Genomic DNA, 20,254 nt, shown 5'->3' on the forward strand with positions numbered 1-20,254 from the left:
CGCCCTTCCAGGTCTCACTGTCATTGCCCACGTGAGCATTGAAGTCCCCCAGCACAATGATGGAGTCCCCAGCGGGAACGCTCTCCAGGACCCCCTCCAAGGACTCCAAAAAGGGTGGATACGCTGAACTGCTGTTTGGTGCATACGCACAAACAACAGTCAGGACCCGTCCCCCCACCCGAAGGCGGAGGGAGGCTACCCTCTCGTCCACCGGGGTGAACCCCAACATACAGGCGCCGAGCCGGGGAGCAATAAGTATACCCACACCTGCTCGGCGCCTCTCACCGTGGGCAACTCCAGAGTGGAAGAGAGTCCAACCCCTCTCGAGAGGACTGGTACCAGACCCCAAGCTGTGCGTGGAGGCGAGTCCGACTATATCTATTCGGAACTTCTCGACCTCACACACCAGCTCGGGCTCCTTCCCTGCCAGAGAGGTGACATTCCACGTCCCTAGAGCCAGCTTCTGTAGCCGGGGTTCGTATCGCCAAGGTCCCCGCCTTTGGCCACCGCCCAGCACTGCACCCATTTTTCGGAACATTAATAAATGACAGGTCTTGTTTTCCTTCAAAAGATTGAATATGTAACCTTTAGGAATTTCACCAGCCTGCCCTCTGATGCTTGTTCGTACACTTCAATGCTTTCACAGTGGTGGAAGAAATTGTGCAGGTGTTGATCCTAAATGAATGAAGAATTAATATATAAGAAACATATTTCCCAACCAGAAAATTTAATGTCTGTAGAAATTCATGTGAATGCTGAAGAACTGACGCTGGCCTGAAATGCTTTCAAATTAATTGAATTGTTGTAATGTAGAATGTGAAACTTGGAACGGTTTAAATCAGTCAAGAACTGTTTAAGGAGGTGGTAAATGTGTACAAAATCCCAATGTGGGATTTTTTTGTGTGAAAATGTAGGCATTTGGGGAATGTTTTCAAACAGTAGCTTTATATACTGTATGTCCTGAATTAGCTGAACATTATGAGCGTGGAAAGGTTCAAATCAGTTGAGAAAGGTGGAAGTAGAAGGTAAATACATTACAGTCTCTATACAGCAAGAGTGGTGTAATGAGAGGTCATTATGTGTTTATTCACATGATACCTGAGTGTAAATTGTGGAAACAAGAAGCGCTGAGACTCTGAACAGAGGCTTTCCTCCATCAACCCACTTGATGTCCAAGCCAGAATGCTGCAATGACAAATGGTGGCTTGAGATACATGAATATTTGTTGTCCTGGTATTTGTTCTGTAAAAGGTCTCAATCCAATCCTAATGGGATCTTTAAAATAGGATTGAGAAAAATCTGTTACGTATACCAAAATGTCCTTTACAAATGAGCTAATAATATTTTATTTTTACCCTAGTGACAGCATCAAGGGAACTGAGGTAGCTCGGGGGTAAATGAGCAGTCACTGGTAGCTGCTGTTCAGCCATGTTGACCCTGCCATCTCTTAGCAGAGGCCACCAAGCTGAGCCCACTGTAGGAACACAGAACACTTTTTTTTACCAGTCCTCTGGATGTAGTTACAAAGAAAATAAAAGCAAAATAGCCACTAATGGGGGTGAAAACATCATTATATCTTCTGGCTTGTCACAATAGTGCTTCTCAAATATATTGCTTTATTCTCATATATTTTGGCCCAAGAAATATTCCTATAATTGGCCCGAGGGTATTTGAATGCATACTTTGAGGGGCAGAAATGGACTCCAACTGAACCCCTCTTTCAAGCAGCGACTTTTATCTAGAAAGTTTATATATGTGCACACTATATTGCCAAAAGTATTCAGTTACCTGCCTTGACTCAGATATGAATTGAAGTGGCATCCCGTTATTAATCCATAGGGTTTAATGTGACATCGGTCCAACCTCTGCAGTTATAACATCTTAAACTCTTCTGAGAAGGTTTTCCACAAGGTTTAGGAGTGCGTTTATGGAAATTTATGACAATATTTCCAGAAGCGCATTTGTGAGGTTACACACTGATGATGTACGATAAGTCCTGGCTCTCAGTCTCTGCTCTAATTCATCCAAAGGTGTTGTATTGGGTTGATGTCAGGATTGTGCAGGCCAGTTAAATTCATCCACATCAAACTCTCTCATCCATGTCTTTATGAACCTTGATTTGTGCACTGATGCACAGTCATGTTGGAACAGGAAGGGGTCATCTCAAAACTGCTCCCACAAAGTTGGAAATGTCCAAATTATTGGCCCCTGACCTCCAGTGAGAGCAACTCTGAACGCTTTAGAGATTTTGGACAGTCAAACACTTTGGGAATTACCCCTTCCTATTCCAACATGTCTGTGCACAAAGGTCCATAGAGACATGGATGAGAGAATATGGTATGGATGAACTTGACTGGCCTGCACAGTCCTGCCCTCAACCCGATAGAACACCTTTGGGTTATATTTCGAGTGGACAGTGAGCTAGGCCTTCTCGTCCAACATCAGTGTGTGACCTCACAAATATGCTGGGAATGAGATATTGACTTAATTGAATGGGACATAAACAGACCAAAATGGCTGGTTGAGCAAAGTATCTGCCAAGTCCACTGCTATGCTTCTCTTACATTTCTAAACCAGAGTACACACATACCGAAAATCGGGACAAATGTGCCGAGGTTTATATATAGGTGCATCACAATAAATTAGAATACTGTAGGAGAGGTCATTGTATTCCAGCAATTACAAAAGTGAAACTCATTAAATCTACAGATTCATTCAACACAGGAAAATACTTTTCAGAAGGCCAGTTCCATGCTCATTTCCATATTAAAATCTTTTTGACTGTTTCTTATGCAACATTTTCATTTCTTGGAGATGGTCAAATGTGGGTTTTCGTTGGCAGTAAGTTAAAATTATCAAAATAATAATTAAAACCATAAAATATTTTACACCGTGTAGTAACTCTATATAAAATATGTTTTTGAATTGGACTCAAGAAAAATATGACGTTTTCCAATTCTAATTTATTGAGATGCACCTGTAGTCACAAGAAATGGTCTCAAAACTTTGATAACTTTCCTAATCTTTATCCTATTTTCAAAAGATTGATGTCATCGGAAAGCTTGCTAAACACAGAAACTAACAACATGTAATGTGCAATTTAGAGTATGGGCAATTTAGAGTCGGTGCGTTTACTCCGGGCACTGCGGTTTCCTCCCACATGCCAAAAACATGCGTGGTAGGTTGATTGGGGACTCTGAATTGCCCGTAGGTGTGAATGTGAGTACAAATGGTTGTTTGTTTCTGTGTGCCCTGTGATTGGCTGGCGACCGGTTCAGGGTGTACCCCGCCTCCCGTCCGAAGATAGCTGGAATAGGCTCCAGCAGCCCGCGACCCTAGTGAGGATAAGCGGTAAAGAAAACGGATGGATGGATGATCCTTCGTTATTGTGAGCCTATACATGGTCTGAGGAAGTTCTAAATTTGTTCGTACTCTACAAACAAAAACAAGTACAAACATATTGATGAATCGCAGATTTGTGCATCAAACATGCGTCCACATGATTGAGACACAAATTTGTGCGGACACACGGTTAGTGAATGAGACCCATTGTCCTATTCAGTGCTGTGCTGTGCTGAAGCACCATTTCAACCGACCTCCCCATTGGACTAACTTCTTCACCAATGGTACAGGTTCATTGTCTTTGGCTATATTTTTAGCAATTCATTATGCTGTGTTCTTGGAACAGCCTACCTGGGGTCTCCACCAGATCTTTCTTCTTCTTTTTGCTGTCACAGCTAATGTGATAGAAGGTAAAAAGAAGGTGGTGCTTTTGGTGCAGTTGAGTTGGCAACTCAATCTTTATCTGGGTTGGGGGAGAGATAGAAATTCCTAAGTGCTGGTTCTCATACTGTAATATTGCAGAGTACACTAGTGTTACCTTGTCACATGAAAGCACAAAGATTACTAGACTGATAAATTGTGATGACAGGAAACGTTACCTCCTCATAGAACTCAGGGTTCTGTTGGTGGTGCAAAACAGCCGCATAGGCCTGTTTGGTGAATAGAGAACTTCCAGGACAGCCATAGATGCACTGTGATAAACAAGAAATCAGCACCTGGTTCAATAAATAAAAGGTTCACGATAAAACCTAGATTAAGGCAAAACTAATATATAGACCGACAAGACAAGATGAAGTCAAGCCAAAAGTGAAGTGTTCGGTTATATTCATTTATTTTCCGTACCACTTATCCTCACTAGGGTCGCGGACGTGCTGGAGCCTATCCCAGCTATCTTTGTGCAAGAGGCGGGGTACACCCTGAACTGAACGCCAGCCAATCGCAGGGCACGTATAAACAAACAACCATTCGCACTCAGATTCACACCTACGGACAATTTAGAGTCCTCAATTACCCTACCATGCATGTTGTTGGGATGTGGGAGGAACCTGGAGTTCCCAGAGAAAACACGCAGGCACGAGAAGAACATGGAAACGCCACACAGGCAAGGCAGGATTTGAACCCGGGTCCCCAGACTGTGAGTTAGATGTGCTAACCGGTCGTCCACCGGTTGTATTATATACATGACAAAAATACACAATACAACATTGTTGATGAAGTCATGAGCATTCAAAAACACGTCTCAAAGTCAGTATTTTAAAATCAACACTTAAAATAGTAGTCTGTGACAATGGACATTGGCGATGGATGAATGTTCAATGTAGGCATACGCGCCTACAGCCCCTCCGACTACCACCAAACATCCAACCACATTCATTCACAAGCAATGTAGGTTAAGTGTCTTGCCCAGGGACACAACGACAACATGCGCTCGGGCGGGGAGGCAAACCGATGACCCTCCGGTTGGAGGGCATGCACTTACCCTATGCACCATAAAATGTACCTTCAGTGGCTGGGCTTCCTCTTTGTCAGAATCCTTGAATTCAATGCAAACTGCAATATTCCTGGCCTGAGGAGACAAGAAGTACATTCGGCAAGGATGACTTTAACAAAAAAATGGGGAATCAAAACATTCTGCCTGATTCTGTGACGTTGTAGAATCCTGCTGACAGGTCAAATAAATGGAAATGGAAATAAACTTCCCAGACCGATGAAGGGAAAATATTAGTGAAAACCAAAAGACAGCTGCATGATTCAGTAAAAACATGACAAATACGAAGGTATATGGGCAGCTGGAGAAGAAATAGCTGTCTCTTTATATAATAGGCATATATTTGTGAAAATCAACAATGTATTAATGTATTTATCAGAACCTGCTGTCCTGTTTAAAGATACTTCCAGCTCTAGTTCTTAACCAGTAGATTTGTAAGTTTAGTAGGAGCATATTGTTGGTCATCATGAGCCAAAAGGTTTCCAATCAGGAAAATGTTGCTGATGCCTGTATAATGCACGTACCTTACCAAAAGATTTCTGACCATCATATTTGAGGTGCTTTGGATACACATAAAGATGGTTTTTATAGATGGTAAAGGGTTTGGAGCACTTGGCAATGGAGGGTACAAATTCCTCCACCTCCAGAGCAGTGCTGCTTGACCCATTTACTTCAAAGTTCCTCAAAGGTATATAGGAGGAAGTGAGGCAATCTGCAGTACGGAGAAAAGAGATGTTTCAATATAAATCACTTGAAGTAGAGGGTTACACATTATTTCTGTTTCAATATTTAGTGCGTTTACTGGTAACATCCAGGGCCACACAATCAATAGTTACATCCAGATTCCCTAACAGCAGGGGAAGTTTAGCCATTTTCTCTGGTCTGTTGGGAGAATATTATGGAACAATTAATGGAAAACAGCTGTAGAAATATCTCGCAGGGGTATTGGTGCAAAGGAAGGAAGGAAAAACTTTACTTTCTAAAGTCAGTGAGAAATTTTAACATGTCCTCATCTGTTAACTTGTTGCTGTCTTGTCGGTAAAGAGCTGAGAAGCGAGTGTTTTTGTCCAAAGTTCCTGATGCATCTTTAAACACAGGCCTGTGAGAATAAATAAAACTGCATTGAAAATCACCTTTCAGTTTAACATCACAGGTTTCAATATAAAGCATGTACCTCTTCTTTCATGCAAAATTAAGTCACAGCCAGAAATTGTATTTATCAACGCTAATCGACAAAATCAACGAGCCAAAATAGAAAGGAAAAATGAGGACTGAACGCAGGTTAACATAATGTATCACAGCAATATGGGCAGTGAGGAGCATAGGCTTTAAATTTATATAATTTGAAAACTTTGTACACTTCCATTTGATCCAGATGATTTTTTTGATTTTTTTTGGGTCGCCCCCCAATTTTATTTGAATGAACTTCAAAGTTTGTAAAAGTACTAAAAACTCAATGGTATCTACGTTAAATTTTGATTAAATGATGACATTTCTGCCATAAATTTAATGTCCTTCAAAAGACATTTAACTGCTTTATTGGGAATGTAGGAGGCAAGGATGTAATGTAAGAGTGTAATAGTGAGGGTAGAGCTAGGGAGGGAGGTAGGGAGCCTCCCTCTTGCCAGATCTAGCCAAGTCTAGACAAGTTAGGAATTTTGGGCTTTCTGGTGGGTGAAACTTCAGAATGAACCTAAAACTTCATGATGAACCTAAAATGCACTATAACCTTTGGTAGTGTAACCAGACGTGTTCAGAGTGAATTGAAATAAAACACCTTGCAGACCAGGCGAACGGCATCCGGTACTGGCCCAATCTGCTGCAGGCCATCTTTGCATTCTTCAGTACCTTTTGAGGCATCTAAGTAAGGACAGGACATTATTTTTTCGAAAGAACCAAATAAATAGAGGATGTAGATGGGAACATACTGTCACTGTCATGTAGGCACCTTTGTCGAGTCTGAGCTCTTCATGTAGGGTTCAGTGCAATGGGTAATCCCCCCTTGGAGGATCTTCTCAATCCTTGCCACCAGGAAGATCTCAGGATGGGGACATGTGACTGAGAACACCCCCTGTTTGGGGTATTGGAGAGCTGTCTCTGATAACCCACTGGCCAGCCTTTGGCTACCAAAGGGATCCTCACCCTTACAGCCATTCATGTGCAAGTCATGGCCGCAAGCAGAGCCTTGTGTCATTTGTCGGACCAACGGGTGGTTGAGATCCACATGGAAATCAGCTGAGATTTTTCTGCTGTTCTGAACATCGAAGAGGGATAGAACCACATAGAAAGGTTCCACCTTTTGTGAAAGAAAGAAAAACTTTGTTTCCATGCTCTTAAATCTAAATAAGCATACAAGAGACGAGAGAAAAGACTTTAGACCAATCTCAATTCTACCCCTTAGCCCGTTCCCTTCGGTTTTGCTCGTGCAGGAAAACCAATCCCATTTCCTAGGGGAAGGGCTAAGATGGAGGGGTGTATAGCCCTTGAAACCAAGTGTGGTCTGGGAGCTCACTTGAAAGCAATGGGTATGGGACTCCGCGGCCGAAGACCTTGCTAACAAGATGGCGGAACGGACAAGGAAGTACATAAATGTAAGTGAGCATAATTATTGATATTCGTACTAATGACAGTCATGTTTTTTGTCAACGTAAATATCATTCATGTTTGAATTGTTGGTTAAACGGCTCGTATCCCCCCTCGGCTCATGTACCCCTACCCCTTAGTCGTACAAATAAAGAGCTAAGGGGAAGGGGTAAGACAAAGGCTAAGGGATAGAATTGGGATTGACTTTTACAAGAGAACATACATTAGTTACTGGCCCCTCTTCATTCTCTGCAATGCAGCACTGCAGGTTGAACAACAAGCCATGACAGGTGACCATGACCCTCTTTCCGAATTGCTCCTCAAACTGACACACATCTGGCTCAATGCTAGTGAAATCCAGTCTCTGTTAATAGAGACGCCTTTGTCAGAAAGCCATTGTCGCAACAGCCATTATTCATGACGAGAACATATAATCTTGATTTTTGATATTACCTGTACGTCAGGATCCAATGTAAACAGTTTCAGCCTGGCTTCACTCCTCATCTTAAACTCAATATCTCTGGCCGTCTAGAAGGAAAGCAAAACACCGAACTGTCACAAAATTCAACAGAAAATAGTAGTAAAATTGTCAATTTCACTCATTTTGGTGCTTCTGTTTTCATGTTTATAATTAGCCTTGCTTCAATATTCTTGTAATGAGCAGTTATGATTATTTTTCTAAATTCCTAAACAAAATGACATTGGTACGCCTGAGAGGAGGCTGGAAGAAGGGTTAACAATAATGGGTCAAAATAAAGCTCCACTTAGCAGATGGGGGAAATTCACCTGAAAGCTGTCTTGAAAACTTCCAGAGGAGAGGTCGGCTTTTCTGTCATCCTCATCTGTAGAAAAGATAGAATTCCTTTGGTTGATGAAATTATATAGAACAGTGATTGGGACCCAAAAGTGGGTCGCGGACCCATTTTGAGTGGGTCGCAAAGATCTAGTAAAACCAAATAAATAAAACTCTAGCTACTAGTCCATCCATCCATCCATTTTCTGAACCGCTTCTCCTCACTAGGGTCGCGGGCGTGCTGGAGCCTATCCCAGCTGTCATCGGGCAGGAGGCGGGGTACACCCTGAACTGGTTGCCAGCCAATCGCAGGGCACATCGAAACAAACAACCATTCGCACTCACAGTCATGCCTATGGGCAATTTAGAGTCTCCAATTAATGCATGTTTTTGGGATGTGGGAGGAAACCGGAGTGCCCGGAGAAAACCCACGCAGGCACGGGGAGAACATGCAAACTCCACACAGGCGGGGACGGGGATTGAACCCCGCACCTCAGAACTGTGAGGCTGACGCTCTAACCAGTCGGCCACCGTGCCGCCAGCTACTAGTCTATTCTGTAAAAAAAAAAAAAAAAAATAGTGCAGCTCAGCCTTTTCCTAGCAGACGTAATGGCGAGCAATATGCCTTTGGAGGTACAACAAACTCATTTGAAACAGCATTTAAGAATATAATATACTGTACATATGTTTACATAGGCTATTTAAAAAAAAAAATAATACTCTTTATTGTTCTTAACTTCTCTGAAAGTGGGTCGCAACTTTGCACCAATAAGAAAATAAACAACAGTTGCAAACCACTGATATAGAACATAATGACGTATAGTCTCATGGGGGATTACAAGACAAATACATTATTATTTAATCCATTGTTCTACATTGATAAGAGAGGTGAAATTCCTTTTGGATGGATGAATGGCTAGATGGATGGTGTGGGCTTATTATAGTGATACTGTATGTAGTCATAATGAAGACAATTCATGACAAATGTGTAAAAACATACAATCTCGTAAGTCCCTGTGATGTTTCTCCTGCATCGCCTGTTCAAAGCTGCTGTGGAGAATTCTGTTGAGGGTACTGATCCATTCTTCCATTTCCAGTTCACTCTCTGCAGCCAGCAGGAATGTGCTCTTATCCTGCATCTTCAGCTCAAAGCCAAACCTCCTTACTTTATTGTTCTGGAAAACCAAGATAAGACGTGAGCTTGCAATTAAAAAAAAAAAAAAAAAAATATTGTGTCATAATCGTAATAATAGTCATTATGACTTGGCAGTAGTACATAAAAAAATATGATCTATGAAAAAAATCAGCGGTCTCTGGGCCTATCATTTGTAGCGCACTAACAGGCACACTCATTACAGGTACACCATTGCGACCTCACAAAAAAAAATTGTAAATGAAAACAGAAAAAAAAAAAAATCAGTGTTAAGAGTAAAAGCCTTCCTGATTGTATTCAATATTTCTATTAATTAAGAGAAGGAAAGCATAATTTAAGAGGGTCATGTATTTTTTAAACACGCAAAGTGAGAAATATACAACATATACTGTAGGTGTTTCTTTTTGGGAGTTAAATTATGTAATAGCCTGAGTAATGAGCTGAAATTATGTTGCTCTAAAAGAGAGATTTGAAAATGGCCTTTAAATCAGAGTAAATCCTTGTTTCCTGTATTAAAATCAATTTTCTTCTTTTGGCTGCAGAGATTATCTTTTGTTTTCGAACTGTAAAGCATAGCCAATAATAAGCTTTGTGCTTCAACCTACTCCTACTTTCGGTCAATGATTTTTGTGGAGTTTTGTGATCGGGTTGGATATGTTGTATGATGTTCGTTTGTTTTTTTCCTCCCATTTTTTGTACATTCACACAACGTTTTGCAATTTATTTTAAGAAAGACTGAAAATAAACCATTCATTCATTCATTCAGTTTGGCAACAATTCAGTCTTTACAAAGAAAATAAAGCTCAGTTTTGCTTGACATTGTCAGCCTGACACTGTATTACCTTAACAATGTCTTCATTATTGTGATTGTAGTTTTCACTTGTGTGTGAGAAATGTTTCCAATATTTTGACACTGACGTTTCGAAATAATGTTTCCAAAATATTACAAACAGCTCTCAGTATGCAGTTCTACATCTGTGCAAACTACATAACAATCACAACAATCAACATTATTCAATAAATTACGTTTATTTGTGTTTGTGTGTGCAGCTCCTCATCCCAACCTGAACAACGCCCATGCATGAGTCAAGGAAGATCGTTCCTTTGGGTTCCCTGGAGGTGTTTTCATCTTTGTAGAAATTTAAGTTGTATGATCCATCACCAAGCTGAGCTAGATGGAAGTATCTCCTTTTGAAGGACTATAGAGTGACAATTAGTGGTATGACGTTACCGAGGCAGCTGTGGAAAGGTACAACAAAATATCTTCATACATAATTGAAGGGAACAGGTTGTTTTCTTCTTTCACTCCCTATTTTGTTACCCTTACTTAGGCCTCATCAAGGCCAACTCTGTAAGAAAATAAAAGGAAACGAACAACCTGTATTGGTCTTTAAGACCTGCATACCTACCATCGACCGACTCAGGAATGGGGCGTACACAAGATAACAATACGATGCTTGCAGTGGAGAACATTGTTGTGGAACTCACTCGCATAGTAACACTGATTGCACTGTTCACGTTGCCTTTGTACAGCCAACCGTGTTTAGACACTCCTCCGTTGTGAGACCCAAGGGAGTCTGTGTCCTGCAGGAGGGAGTGCCGAGGAAACATGAAGGCATTTACAATGATGTCCTAAAACACCCACAAAAAAGCTCTGTATCCCCAAAAGCAATTACATGGCGGGTTACATATTCTATCCATATATTCTATGCATACAATACTGTATATTCTGTATTCATATTTACTGGGCAAATCTGCTGAATGTGCTGTTAAGAAGGTTTCAAGTTGTGAATATTTCATCAATTTAGGAACATCCAATTGCAAATTTCGACAGGTGGTAAGAATTGTTACCTCATCTTTTTCCACATCTTCATCCACCTCAAAAAGGTGACTGGTCAGTTTTTCGGGCCTTAATACCTTACTGAAGGGAAGAGTAAATGTCACACGATTTAACATATACAGTACATAAGAGTACACTTAATTATCCAATTTCTGAAGGCTTTCTCAACATACACAAAATTGTCAATAGTTTTCGCTATTTAAAAAAATATTTGAGGCAGAAATGTTTGTCAAGTATTTTCGCCAGAGGTTGACTGTCTGTTCTTTGCACTCCCTCTCGTGATAAAGTCAAGGCCGAGGCCAGTGTTTGTCCAATCTTGTCCTCTGCAGTATCTTAAATACGACACTCAACATCTGGAGAGCTAATTTCCTCAGATTCATTCTTAAGCCTAAAGCTTTTTGCATATTAATTTTAGTTTCCACATAATTTTGATACCGATTTGTAATTGAGAGAGGAACAAACGTGGTTGCTCTGGCAATCTTGCACCACCTACTATATTCTTCCATACAGTGAGTGCATAAGGCGCAGATCTGTTGTTTTGTGTTGCTAGCATCTGTGCTAACATTACTTTTAAGGTGTGCAGTGCTCCTACAAATGCACAGATAAGCTCTGTTTACATCTATTCTCCTTTGCAAAGCTTCTTTATGTTTTGCTATTTTCACAATTTTTAAACGATATAGTGCAAATGGGCTTAAAATTTGCATTTGAAACTAACCAAAGCATTATTAAATCAATTAGTTTACATGTAAGTGGGTGTGTGCTGTCCTTAAATAGTCTCTGGGCTCCACCAAGGATAAGTTGAACTGAAACATCCAGGAAATAGCAACACTTTTGAACTGTAACTGATGATATCAACAACAATGCTCCGAGAATACCGCAACGTATGTCCATGGACCGTGGTAGATAAACAGTACGACCAAGGTCCGACGTTAAGCCTTTTTGAGTGGTGGCCCAATGGGGCCACCATGAGCCAGGTTTTGGCGGCCCTGTCAGAAAATGTACTGGCCCCGAATATTCATGATATAATACGCTACGTTTTAGTGTTTATTTCGTATTTAGCGTCTTTATACGGAATTATTTTGAGCCCCTTTAAGATTTTTTTAGTACAATTGCATTCATGGCAATGACTCTGTACTAACTTCGTTAAAATCAAGGCACTGCAATTGCACAAATAATTAATAATGCGTAAAAGAATAAATCAATTACAAAATTATTAAAATATTTACTTAGCACTGACATTCCAACAATTCTTTATCTAGTGTCTTGAAGTTGTGCACACTATGTATAATTAGGGGTACTCTGATCAGCGTTTTATGCTACCGATCATCCATCAGTGAGATCTGACAATATCGATCATATGGATTAGCTGTAAAATTTTTTATTTATTTATGGTGAGTGCTATTTGCTATATCATCTGACATGTTTGTTTGGGTTTGCAGCTCTTGCATGCCTGCACAGTGTGAAGGGGGGCGGGGACGGTACACTAGGGCTGTGCGATTATGGAAAAAATAATAATCACGGTTATTTTCATTGATATTGAAATCATGATTGATAAACACGATTATTCATTTATTTCCAAACTGTAATCATTAAACTACTTTAAATATAAATTAAAAGAACAAAAAACAAAACATAATTAGTAACAAGTTAAATAATATTAAAATAATGGAAATTGAACAAAAAAAACCAAAGAATAATAAACACATCCATATTGTCTAAGAAATCGTTATTGTCGTTAAGGAAATATAAATAATGTTGGTAATGCTAATTGACCTAAAACAGGAAAAGTTTAGCCTGATTTCATATCACAGTGGTTACTCCTTGCGTCCTCACATCATCCTGTCTTGGATGGGATGTTTCTGTGATAACCGAATTTCAGACCAACACTGAAAATGCAATTTTGGGCCATTTGAAGCAAGCAAAAAATTTGGGTGACTTGTAAACTTGTACGGGTCTGTGTCTATACGTAGGTGGTGGCCCGACACAGCGGCGTAGTGGCCCCGGGCACCGTTCAAGTCAGACCCTGACACCCTCTATTGTGTTTTGTGTTGTTGTTCCGAAACACCAAATTTCCGTGTGTGCTCTGAACATGACATTTTTCAGATCGTACTGAACGTCCACAGCTGTAGCGAAAGACTAGTGATGTTATGGGTTGGGCCGAGTCTTCGAGCCAAGTGTCGAGTAATGGAGGGGGCGTGTCCGCAAAGCACGTATTCAGGCTTGCTTCATTTAGGGGAGGAGCCGGAAGTGATGACGTCTGAAGCCTCCCCGGCTGTACCACGTAACAGATTCGGGAAGCGCTTCAGAGTTTTCCCCTCATGCAGGCCCCATTCAAAATGTGTGTTTTTTATAGAGTTGTGGTCAGCTCAAGGTTTGTATAAAGATTGTGTAGTTTGTATAGGCTACTAGAGTTTGGAGTGTTTACAGCATTGTTTTGGATATAGCTTGGGCACTGTGCCGTATGAGTAACTGTTATTGAGGCTGATCAATTACATTTGTTTATTGAAAACGTAATTTTCCACCATTTCTTCTTTTATTCCAAGCGAAGGTATTTCTTGTCTTCCAAGAAAGTAAGGTACAATAAAACCTCACTGAGAGGAGCAATTCCTGTACCCCAGTTTATATCATTTTCCTCTTGAATGAATCACTTATTTAAAAAAACATTTTTTTTTTTTAAAGATGATAAACTGTTATTTCTAAATAAGCACTTTCAAAATCCTCTGCCCTCTTAAGGCCATGCCATTTTCCCAAAGTGACAGAAAAACATTGTACAACCTGCCATAGCAATGTTGAGGAACATTTAAAGCACACAGAATACGTTCAAAAATCATATATTTTACACATTATGTTGGGAAATTACTTGGTCAAACATTCCAAAAAATGCAGCACATCGTGAATGTGGTAGAGATACACATGGCCAGCAGGTGGTTTCGTGTGCAATGAAGGATCAAGAAATGAACCAGTACTCGAACCAATGGCTGAAGTGTTACAATGCTTCATGAAGCTTCATCTCGCCATCACTACTAAAGACTCACTTGGGAAGCTGTCGGAAGTCCTCGGAATATTCCTCATACTTGTAATTGACCACATGCCAGTCTGACTTATATGTTTTCATACACTGTGGAGAGACAAAGTAAAGCCATGCATTATAATAATAATAATAATAATAATGCATCCTAAAAAGGCTACTTAGAATAATACTTAAATACACAATCTATTCTGTCAATTCTCCCGCGACCCTTGTGAGGATAAGTGGCTCGCAAAATGGATGGATGGATAGTCTGTAAATTCATAACATATGGCGTGAGGCACAATCTCTGGACTCTGGAGTCATTCCCATTTGTATCCTGTGTCCCGCGTCATGATGTCATTTCTGGCACAAACTAAGGCAGAATGTGCTTTAGCAGTTAAAATCAGGCCGCACCCAAACCATCCTCAGCGCAGTCTGCTGAAACATGTCGTGTAGCATCTCAAACAACGCCCAGCTGCTGTGCATTTCTTTGAGAGCGGAAAAGTTAAATCTAAGGCTAACATTTGTGAACATGTCTGCATTGTCAGTATTTTCTCTGATCCAACTGACTCTTCTTCAACCTTTGAAACCACAATCAACGGTGTTAGCAAGGTTCATGTGGTGGTTTTACCTCTTGGACAAACAGTGACTGTGCTTCTTGTTCTGCATTTTCTGGCACAGTAGAGAGCACAGTCCGACCTTGGCGGCTCAGAGTGCAGATCTGATGAGAAAGGGACAAAATCAAACTGCCTAAATTAAGATCTTTTGTGGTCAATTTTACCAGGGGGAAAAAAGACAATAAAAAGCAAACGGGACATGAAGCAAGTCTAAAGCACAAAATAGTCAACATTTAAATGTAATATCGTAGGTGTACTCTGGGGTTTTCACTTTGCAGCCCCGGCTAATCACGGTTTTATCACTAAAAAAAAACACCACAGTATATTTATTTGCTGATTCCCCCGCTATTTTGTAGCATACGAATCCTACCGCATATTGTTTTTATTGAAGTGTATTCTTCTGAAGAGCTGTAAATATACTGCTTTGCTGTGAAGTACACTACAAATCATCACCACAGGATTTCCCATAGTTAATCTTCATAGGATACCTCAGAGCCGACTTAAAGGGATATGACCTATGGGTTAATACACACATATATACACCTTGTGCAGATTCTTTAGTATTTTAACCATATCATCACTTTTAGGCATATTTCCTACCTCCCAGCTGGATAAACCTGAATGCTGAATGGATTTAAGCATACCAGGTGTTGTGTATTTGGGTAATGAGTGTGGGTGTGGCCTAAGGAGATCAATACTGTATATAAAGGTCTGCGTGATTATTCGGCAGCTTCTTTTCTTTAGTCATTATGGGCCAAAAAAAGAGATTTAACTGACTTTAAAAATTCCAAAATTATCAAAAGTCTCCCAGAGGGATGCAGCCCTCTAGAAATATCTAAGATATTGGGGCGTGAGCACAGAACCTTTAAACGTTTTGTTGCGAATAGTCAACAGGGTCGCAAGAAACATGTTGAGACGCAAATTGATGGAACTTAACTGCCAATGATTTGAGAAGAATCAAGTGTGAAGCGACCAGGAACCCATTATCTTCAAGTTCTGTCATATTTCAGAAATGCAAACTACCTGGATTACCTCAGAGTTCACGATGTTCAGTGTGCAGAGGCATGGCCAAGGTAAGAAAAGCTGAAAAAACACCACTGAACAAGAGACATAAGCTGAAGCGTCTAGACTGGGCCAAGAAATATCTGAAGACAGATTTCTCAAAGATTTTACGGATTGATGAAATTAGAGTGACTCTTGACGGCCCAGAAGGATGGGCCCGTGGCTGGATCACTACCAGAGCTCAACTTCGACTCAGGTGCCAGCAAAGTGGGGGAGGGATACTGGTATGGGCTGGTAATATTAAAGATGAGCTAGTTGGACCTTTTTGGGTTGCAGATGGGCTCAAAATGAACTCCCAAATATTCTGTAAGTTTTTAGAAGACACTTTCTTCAGGCAAGTGGTACAGGAAGATTTTTATGGAGGACAATGCTCCATCACATGCATTCAAGAACTCCTGTGCGTGGCTGGCCAGTAAAGACTGATGATAGACAATAAACTGATGATAGGGCCACTTCCTCACCTCACCTGACCCCAATTGAGAAGTTGTGGACAGTTCTTAAATGGGAGATATACAGTGAAAGAAGACAGTACACCTCTCGAAACGATGTCTGGGAGGCTGTGGTTTCTGCTGCACAAAAACTTGATTGACTACATATCAAGAAACTGACAGAATCCATGGAAGGCGTATCACCGTTATTGAAAAGAAGGATGTCTATATTGGTCAATATATCCATGCATCCATCCATTTCTGTACCGCATTTCCTCACTAGGGTCGCGGGCGTGCTGGAGCCTATCCCAGCTATCTTCGGGCAAGGGGTGGGGTACACCCTGAACTGGTCGCCAGCCAATCGCAGGGCACATATAAACAAACAACCACTCACAGTCACACCTATGGGCGATTTAGAGTCTTCAATGAACCTACCGTGCATGTTTTTGAGATGTGGGAGGAAACCAGAGTGCCCAGAGAAAACCCACGCAGGCACGGGGAGAACATGCGAACTCCACACAGGCGGGGCAGGGATTTGTACCCCGGTCCTCAGAACTGGGAGGCGGATGTGTTCTCCCCGTGCCTGCGTGGGTTTTCTCCGGGCACTCCGGTTTCCTCCCACATCCCAAAAACATGCATTAATTGGGGACTCTAAATTGCCCGTAGGTGTGAATGTGAGTGCGAATGTTGTTTGTTTGTATGTGCCCTGCGATTGGCTGGCAACCAGTTCAGGGTGTACCCCGCCTCCTGCACGCCCGCGACCCTAGTGAGGCGAAGCGGCTCAGAAAATGGATGGATGGATGGATAGTTGCGGAGTAATTATGCACACCAATAGTTGCCTAATAATTATCCACATATTGATATTCTCCTCAGAAAGCCTAAACCTCACTTTTACTGTCTTAAACATTCTTGTTTGAGGTTTATTAACATTTTGGATTAATTTAAAGCACTGTGGTTGGTGATTAATAAAAATAATCCCCAAAAACTAGCCTTGGCTAATAATTCTGCACACGGTGTAGAGCCACAAAGGGGTACATCAATCCTGATGCCGCAGGGCTTGGCAAGTGCAACCACCATTAAATGTTACTCAACACACAAGTTGCGTTGGAAAGCTGTGCTACAATGACCTAGATTTGTTATTGCTCTTCAAATGTCTCATATTTTTTGCACAGGCAAGCATCATTGGGCCTCATACGATGAGTGGACTATTCTTTTCGGAATATATCGGAATAAAGCAGGTCAAAGCTCGTCATTCCAAATAGGTGAGTGCTTGCGTGACAACAATTTGATTACTTCTTGGGAAAAAAATTGTCGGCAAACCAGACATTGCAATTGTGTGTGAAGACTGATTTATGATGCACATTGTACAACTTGTGTTCCTTCTTAGCCCATGCGCCAACTGCACAAAGTTTTGTGACCTCATTCACTGTGAATGGGTGGACGAGAGAGGAGTATTTTAATTTTACGTTGATGGTGAAATTCCTGTGATTGCCTGTCTTTCATTAGTATCATTATCGTTCCACCTCTGTTACACGCTCTGTCTCTGCAAATTCACCAGTCGGCCCTATTGGTACCTTACACGCAGCACAGCAAGCCGTAAAAAGCTAGCTGGCCAGTGTGAAAGTGGCTCTCACTTTTACAATTGAGTTCCCGAGAAGAGAAATATATTCATTCATTCATTCGTTCATTTCAGTTTATGCCGGTATTCTCTGGACCCCAGGGAATCGCAGGGAGCATATAGACAAACGACCATTCTCACTCCCACAATTGTGCAAACAAGTTTCCAGTTAAACTAACATGCGTGTTTTTAAACTGTCAGAGATTCAAACCGAGGACCTTCTAGCTAGCTCTGAGGAAGACGTGCGAACCATGACACAAAAATGTAATGAGTTATTCCTTGGGCCATGTGCCCCCTGACGATTTGCCGAATTTGTATATGTAGTACTTTACAATTGTATATCCTTAACCTTAGCTAACAAACCAACTAGGCAACCAACCAATTAAAAACAGCTTCTCATCTCATGCTTTTCTTGCTTAGCAATAAACAGAAGGGGGAATTATGATGTGGAGTAGCACATTGCTTGAGTGCATTAGTCTATTTGATTTTCTCTACATCCCCAAGGACAAGCAAATGAGTCTTTTCTTGATTGAAAGGAACTGCAAGATAATTCAAACAAATCCTTGTACACTACCATCAATCAACTGTGGTCAAATTAAGGGCATTCCTTTCCACATTGTTAATGCTTGACTTTGAGCAGCGTGTTCCAAAAGGCAGTGACGCATGCATGGCTCGACGCGTAAAAGAGGGACAAAAAGCGTGGCATCTTGGCAGCTAAATGAAGAAATGCCTTCTACACTCAGGCCATGAATCGCTCTTGCATACCCACTTTACGCGCTCACATGCACTTGCATGAGGGTGGAATGTTTGCATGCAACCTCCTCTGAAACCCCCAACCACACATCCCCTTCCATTTTACTCTCCACCTCTCTGGGGCCAGTGATGTGAAACACATGGCTGGTGAGACAGAAGAGCAAAAATGAATTTTATTTGTGCTGCCTCAGTCCACTTGCACATTGCGGCCAAGTGGGTCAATGAGGAAAATTTAGGTTGAAACATTAAAAATAATAATAATAATAGTCATAATAATTGCATTTAAATGGAAAATAATACTTATGGGTGCATGGTCGGTGTGTTTAATTAGCATTGGGATTACGAGGGGCTCCTTGGAAAAATTTTTTGTTTATAAGGGGTCGCGGGACCCAAAAAGTTTGAGAACCCCATATCATCACATACAGTATACTGTATAACCAACCTTTCTTTGCTGATTGGATAGTAGAAATCACATATATTGAGGCCTGTAGCGTCCATTTCGACTAAAGTTTAAATAAGGTCCTTTGCCATTAAGAAAGGCACCACATCTGAATTATATGATGTATAGTATCTGGCCAGCACGGTAGCCTATTAGTAAGCATGTCTGCCTCGCAGTTGACAGGTTCTGTGTTTGAATATCAGCTCAGGCCGTGTGGAGTCTGCATGTTCTCCCTGTGCTGACGTTGCCTCCCTCATTCCCAAAAATACATGTTAGGTTAATTGAAGACTAAATTGACCATAGGTGTGAATGTGAGTGAATGGTTGTCGTGTTTACATGTCCTGTGACTGACTGCTGACCATTCCAGGGTGTATGCTGCCTCTCGCCCAAAATCAGCTCGGATAGGCTCCAGCACGCCCGCGACCCGGCCATGATGATGTGTCATGGACACATGGTCTTTTCGTTTTTGGAAATTGTACAACCCCAATTCCAATGAAGTTGGGACGTTGTTTTAAACATAAATTAAAACAGAATACAATGATTTGCAAATCATGTTCAACCTATATTTAATTGAATACACTACAATGACAAGATATTTAATGTTCAAACTGATAAACTTTGTTTTTAGCAAATAATCATTAACTTGGAATTTTATGGCTGCAACACGTTCCAAAAAAGCTGGGACAGGGTCATGTTTACCACTGTGTTACATCACCTTTTCTTTTAACAACATTCAATAAACGTTTGGGAACTGAGGACACGAATTGTTGAAGCTTTGTAGGTGGAATTCTTTCCCATTCTTGCTTGATGTACAGCTTCAGCTGTTCAACAGTCCGGGGTCTCCGTTGTCGTATTTTAGGCTTCATAATGCGCCACACATTTTCACATTTTGGGAGACAGGTCTGGACTGCAGGCAGGCCAGTCTAGTACCCGCACTCTTTTACTACGAAGCCACGCTGTTGTAACACATGCAGAATGTGGTTTGGCATTGTCTTGTTGAAATAAGCAGGGGGGTCCATGAAAAAGACATTGCTTGGATGGCAGCATATGTTTCTCCAAAACCTGTACATACCTTTCAGCATTAATGGTACCTTCACAGATGTGCAAGTTACCCGTGCCATTGGCAC

General features: G+C 41.1%; 2 protein-coding genes across 3 annotated transcripts in view; one reads left to right on the plus strand and one right to left on the minus strand.

Annotated features, from left to right (window-relative positions):
* Positions 1-20,254, minus strand: part of LOC133483642 (dedicator of cytokinesis protein 9-like) — a 61,920-nt gene that overhangs the window by 35,582 nt on the left and 6,084 nt on the right. For both annotated transcript variants that reach the window (XM_061785137.1, XM_061785128.1), the window contains exons 3-22: positions 14,842-14,931; positions 14,236-14,318; positions 11,212-11,281; positions 10,849-10,944; positions 10,425-10,559; positions 9,208-9,382; positions 8,201-8,256; positions 7,868-7,942; positions 7,638-7,778; positions 6,780-7,127; positions 6,609-6,691; positions 5,808-5,930; positions 5,634-5,713; positions 5,356-5,543; positions 4,844-4,909; positions 3,942-4,034; positions 3,694-3,805; positions 1,356-1,474; positions 1,099-1,185; positions 586-675 (exon numbers count right to left, since the gene is read on the minus strand). In XM_061785137.1, coding sequence (XP_061641121.1) covers positions 586-675; positions 1,099-1,185; positions 1,356-1,474; positions 3,694-3,805; positions 3,942-4,034; positions 4,844-4,909; positions 5,356-5,543; positions 5,634-5,713; positions 5,808-5,930; positions 6,609-6,691; positions 6,780-7,127; positions 7,638-7,778; positions 7,868-7,942; positions 8,201-8,256; positions 9,208-9,382; positions 10,425-10,559; positions 10,849-10,944; positions 11,212-11,281; positions 14,236-14,318; positions 14,842-14,931 — 2,310 coding nt within the window. The remainder of the gene's footprint in view (positions 1-585; positions 676-1,098; positions 1,186-1,355; positions 1,475-3,693; positions 3,806-3,941; positions 4,035-4,843; positions 4,910-5,355; positions 5,544-5,633; positions 5,714-5,807; positions 5,931-6,608; positions 6,692-6,779; positions 7,128-7,637; positions 7,779-7,867; positions 7,943-8,200; positions 8,257-9,207; positions 9,383-10,424; positions 10,560-10,848; positions 10,945-11,211; positions 11,282-14,235; positions 14,319-14,841; positions 14,932-20,254) is intronic.
* Positions 15,572-20,254, plus strand: part of LOC133483626 (bone morphogenetic protein receptor type-2-like) — a 78,940-nt gene continuing 74,257 nt past the window's right edge. Inside the window, exons 1-2 of the mRNA XM_061785092.1 lie at positions 15,572-15,900; positions 17,490-17,579. Of these exons, the coding sequence (XP_061641076.1) occupies positions 15,840-15,900; positions 17,490-17,579 (151 nt within the window). The 5' untranslated portion in view covers positions 15,572-15,839. The remainder of the gene's footprint in view (positions 15,901-17,489; positions 17,580-20,254) is intronic.

This window comes from Phyllopteryx taeniolatus, chromosome 1 (genome assembly GCF_024500385.1).
Source record: "Phyllopteryx taeniolatus isolate TA_2022b chromosome 1, UOR_Ptae_1.2, whole genome shotgun sequence".
Taxonomy (NCBI): domain Eukaryota; kingdom Metazoa; phylum Chordata; class Actinopteri; order Syngnathiformes; family Syngnathidae; genus Phyllopteryx; species Phyllopteryx taeniolatus.